General features: G+C 45.9%; 1 protein-coding gene across 4 annotated transcripts in view; it reads right to left on the bottom strand.

Annotated features, from left to right (window-relative positions):
* The window catches only part of LOC116844384 (centrosomal protein of 135 kDa), a 23,355-nt gene that overhangs the window by 755 nt on the left and 17,600 nt on the right, over positions 1-5,000 (bottom strand). For 2 of the 4 annotated variants that reach the window (XM_032815838.1, XM_032815839.1), the window contains 7 exons: positions 2,690-2,969; positions 2,421-2,618; positions 2,096-2,272; positions 1,815-2,017; positions 1,612-1,743; positions 1,388-1,504; positions 1-608 (listed from right to left, as the gene is read on the bottom strand). The exon at positions 1-608 is cut by the window's left edge and continues 755 nt beyond it. In XM_032815838.1, coding sequence (XP_032671729.1) covers positions 1-608; positions 1,388-1,504; positions 1,612-1,743; positions 1,815-2,017; positions 2,096-2,272; positions 2,421-2,618; positions 2,690-2,969 — 1,715 coding nt within the window. Of the gene's footprint in view, positions 697-1,387; positions 1,505-1,611; positions 1,744-1,814; positions 2,018-2,095; positions 2,273-2,420; positions 2,619-2,689; positions 2,970-5,000 lie in introns of all 4 variants that reach the window. The other 2 variants (XM_032815840.1, XM_032815841.1) reach the window with 2 other exon arrangements.

Below are 5,000 nucleotides of genomic sequence, written 5' to 3'. Positions count from 1 at the left end.
TCTTCATTGTATTCACCGCGATAACTTTCCTGGTCCCGTACGGGATCATACAAGGCTCGGAGCAGGAGCAACGTTGAGATTTCACACGATTGTCCCTCAACAAGTCTAACAGCGTCTTCGATCGAGCCTCTGACGACATATTCCGTGTAAGTTCGGTTCTAACGCTCTTGTCTTGCATTGTTTTAACTGTCTGACCCGTCTCTTGAAAAGTCTTAGTCTTCCGGGCTCGCAAAGGAGTAGAAGTCGGTAATTTCCTCGAATCTTCTTCCCCAGCACTGAAGTTTGTATCCTGTAGCATCGTGCTGAATCCGTACGATCCGTTCTCCAGATAATCCGTAGTTTCTACTTTATCCCGATAATCGTTGCTCGAAGGAGTCTTATTCTCTTGACCGCACGACTTGTTGGCTTGGCAGACCGCTCGTTCTGTGCGGATAATTATATTGATGCAATGCACGTTGCAACCGGTCGTGTCAGGACGCACTTGATGATGTTTAGTGCACGCGCAAGCCATGGCGACGGTGTTCGACGTGTCGAATCGATTTGTACGTCTCGCGGTGTCTATGTCAGTTCCATTGACGTCATCCCGAATGCATCCTCGCTGCAAATATCTATGGGGATCAAGAGACATCGTATGTAATGTCCTACACGATTACATTTAAATCTACATTGAAACTGTCCGGGCTCGAATTTAGCGACCTGCAAAAACAAAGCAGACAATTACAGGTGTGAGGCGTGAGACGCATATACGATCTTCGTTGTTATTTCTACTGTTGCGTCGGAGGAGAGCAAGAATTCGAATCGCCGGTCACGCGCATCAAAAAAGCCAGTCTTTCGAGGTGAGAAAACTCGTGTATATTTCCTACAAACGTACGTACACGCGCTCCACAAATGACATAACGTCGCGGAAAAGACCGCGTACGATTCGTCATAAAAGTTCTTACAAAAGCACCAATAAATCAAATCCACGTTATCAACTAGCTTGACTACTCGGCGAAGTCGCGGGCACTCTCGTCGGCTAACGAACGTCCGTGCGTTCGTTCTCCGCGTCGTCGGGAGACCTGCGTCGCGAGTAGGAGAATGTGCTGGGACATCGCGACGTAACGTCGGAAACGAGAATACGTCTGTCGAGGGACGAACGGCATCGACACCTGCCGGGAAATAACAGAGGAACAACTCGATCGTCGTGCTCGCGCGTCGATTTTGATCCTGCGCCTGGATCGTCGCCGGTTACGCACACAGAGTGTCCGGGGATCGCGGTGTACGGTTTCCTCAGCCAGTCTACCTGCCTGGTAGGCGAATTTCGTCATTGGCACCGATCGATCGCGAGACTAATCTTCACGTTGGACTTTCACGCGCGGAGAAGACATTACAGTCATGTTGACTCTACCTGGACGCGGAGACGGCACTGAGTTCGTCGTTAGAGGATCTCGTGTCCGGCCGAGGGGGAAGGTTCGCGCAATCTTGAGACTTCGGCTGAACTGGAAATGTGGACTCCTCGGAGTATCTAAACGCGGAAATGATCGCGATAGGCGAGGTTCGAGCAAGAAGCGCGTGATAAGATGCAAGAACAGATAGGGATTCGGGCGCGAATCGTCACTAGCGACAAAATACCTGCGACTCTCCTCTTCCTTCCTCGCCCGGTCGAACCTCTCGTTGGTGACTTGTCTGCGAAGTTCACTGATCTGTTTGTTGTACTCCGCTGCTTGAGTCTGATACCGCCTGAGTTCCATGGATTCCGACGACCTGCGATCACGATTAAAAGTAAGTATTGTGAGCGACTATATGCGAATGTTTCGCTAATATTACACGCGTACAGTTTACTCTGAAACTCGCTGATTCTCTGCTTTAATCTGGCGATTTCATTTTGCAGTTCCTGATTGGTGGTTTGCGCGTCAATGGACTCTTGCCTCGCTTGGTCCAGAAGGGTCTCCAGCCGGTCTACAGTCACGCGATCCCGAGTCATCTGATCCTCCGCGACGCTCTGTTCGGCTTTCAGCCTGGATAGTTGCGACTCGTACTGCGCAAGAACGAGAACACAGTATACAGAACAAACGAAGAAAAGATAACATCGAAAAAATAGGCGGAATTAATTTACATGCGCCTTCACTGAATTCTTGTCGCCGAGTTGTTCAAGAAGCGCGTCCTTTTGTTGATCCAGTTTCACGCACAGGTCCCTGATCGCCATTAGATCAGCCTCGGCGCGGAGCTTCTGCTCGGTCTGCTGTCGCAGTTGTGTCTCCATGCTGGCAACGCTTTGTGTCAGTTTGCTTATCTGAAGAAATCATCGAACCGGCATATATAAATAATTGATGTTTGCGCATCGGATTCTTTTGAATTAGTACTTTTGAATTGGTCAAATAAGTAATACTATCTAGTAATACTACTATTATAGAATATCAGTATAAGAGAGTAACTGATACCTGAGTCTCATAGCCTTTTATCAAGCAGTCTCTGTCCGTCAGTTGTCGTTCCAGGTCGAGCATCTGATGCCTCGCCGTTTGCAAGGCGCCTCTAGCCTCCGCCGCCTCGGACTCCAGGCTGTGATTGTTAGTCTCCAAGACAGTCGCCTCCAGACTGAGACTGCGGAAATGATTCAACATTTCCGTTCTTTCGTTTTCCTGGAGAGGACGAGAGAGAAGAAAGAGTCGTTAAGTCGACGTAATCATGGATCCTCTCTCCTGGATCTTACCTTTCGATTCAAGAGCTCCTCAGCGCGACGAACCTCGCTCACATAGGTCTGCAACTGCCTCTTCAGGTCGTAGGCCTCGGCATGCGAGGCTTCCAGCTCGCGCTGCATATTCCGCACTTCGCAGGTCACCGCGGCCAAGTCGTCCTGCAGCTTTCGGTTCTCCTGAATGGCATTTTCGCGATCTGCCGATGCGGCATTGAACTGCCGCTGAACCGTCTCCATTTCCAGCTGCAGCGACCTCAGCTGCCGTTCCTGTTCCGCGCTCTGATCGACGCATATTCTACAATTAATGCCGTCGTGGCACGTTGAAGAGCGCAAAAAAGTAAACGGCGGTGAAAATGAAGATTAGAAGTTGTCAGCAGATGAAAAATAAGAATTGGAAAGTACTTGCAATAAGTGGCACGTGTTTATTGATGTAAATCGCATTGTTATTCTCTCACTTTTCTTACTATAAGAAAAGATAAATGCTGATTAATTTAAACGTAGCGATTAATATAGCACCAAGTATGATCCCCGTTTGTCGCCTGCTGATGATGTTTTCTATTGTAGAATCGTACAGAGCGTCTACAGGTCACGCTTAATTCACCTGCGATCATTTATGCGGATCAGGCTCTTATTCAACATGGCGCAAGAAGACGTTCCCGAAAGGGGACAAGGGCAGTGTCGACGAATTAGGTGTCTATCGTTGTCCGGGTTGCATAATTCCTCCTCTCGAAACAAAGTACTTACGTGATCGGGTTTTCACATTGTCATTCACGAAGAAGATCGGACTTCTCTCGTTGCGCGCGAATTTCTTAACGATTTGCCGCGGGCGAAATTAACGGAATATTAGTTTGTTCCCTCACGTCAATGATTCGTTCGCGCGTCGGACAATCGATCGAACGACGCGTGCGAATCATCGCGTTAAATCGAACGCGACAACCATATTTCAGATGAGAAATCCTCTCGGCGAGGAACGAGCGTGAAAGATCCGCGGATTTCATCGCGGAAAATACGTCAATGCGCCGTCGAAAGCCGAATCATTCCTCACTTTCCTTCGACAGGCTGTCACGGCTTCTGATTGCAGAAGTGGCTCGTCAAAGTTCCGTGTCACACAATCCCGCAGCTCGTCTTCTGGACGACCAATTCACAACCAACAACAGCGTGGATCATCGATCATCCGCGCTCGACGATTACGCGGCGCGGATCCTTGCGTAATCGCGCGCGAGACTCGCAACGATCGACGAGCGCGAAAAAGATCCGGACGCCGTACGACTTTCTCTCGTCTCTTTCTCTCTTTCTCCCTCTCTCTTTCGCGCCGTCCTCTCTTCCCAGCAGCCGCCTCCCGCGGAACATCTGGTCCGTTTGAAAGTGAAAACCGATTCTGCCACGCGTATCGAGAAATGAATTTTTCCGCGATTACCGTGAACAAGCGAGCAAACGCGCGTAGATTTTCCGTGGAAAATTCATCGCATTGGATCTTGTTTTAATAATCCATGTACATTTATATATTTATATAATGAATATATCTGGCAAATATATAAGGCGAATCATTTAATGTGAGATTCTAAAATATCTTTGCTGTATTTTATATTAGAGGAAAATTTATGAAGAATAAATTTATGAAGAATAAATAAGGATTGGAAGGGTTTTGAGGTTGATCACGATATTTAGCTCTTCCAATCACTCAATTTAGAGAATCCTTACAAATTTTCCTCTAATATAAAAAGCAATAGAAATATTTTAATATCTAACGCTAACATTAATCTTTAGAGGGCCGGCATTTGAGGTACCAGATTCCACGAAGAAAATCGATAAAAAATGTACCTTATATCGTATATTCATCGTATACAAAGTACCGATCAGATCATCACTTAAGTGGTGGTCCCGGCTCTGGGCGGTAAAGACAATGTTAAAATTTTGAAATTTGAAAAAATAGGTTTCTAGAAGTTTTCAAGGTCGTTGAATAAGATGGCACTGTCAGTTTTTGTAAATTATGAGAATTTATAGTCATATCGTTATATAAGAAAAAAATAGCAAATAGGGGGAAAGGAAGAGGGATGGGGGAGAACAGTGGGTGCAAACTTATATCTGGATGTGTGATATCTATACACACATAAGTAGATAAGTGTAGAACATGAATGCAACTAACTGTTGTCTACCACCACTATAGTGGTTTTCCGGCCCTCTAAAGGTTAAGTGTCATATGCCTGTATATGCCAAATGTAAATCTATACATGATATCTAGTCATGATATATATATATATATATATATATATATATATATATATATATACATATATATATATATATATATATATATATATATATA

This window comes from Odontomachus brunneus, unplaced genomic scaffold, assembly GCF_010583005.1.
Source record: "Odontomachus brunneus isolate Ranch 3 - 2012 unplaced genomic scaffold, Obru_v1 Obru_scaffold_041, whole genome shotgun sequence".
In the NCBI taxonomy this organism is placed as follows: domain Eukaryota; kingdom Metazoa; phylum Arthropoda; class Insecta; order Hymenoptera; family Formicidae; genus Odontomachus; species Odontomachus brunneus.
Note: the sequence above shows the minus strand (reverse complement) of the source record. Positions and strands in the feature narration are given on the sequence as shown.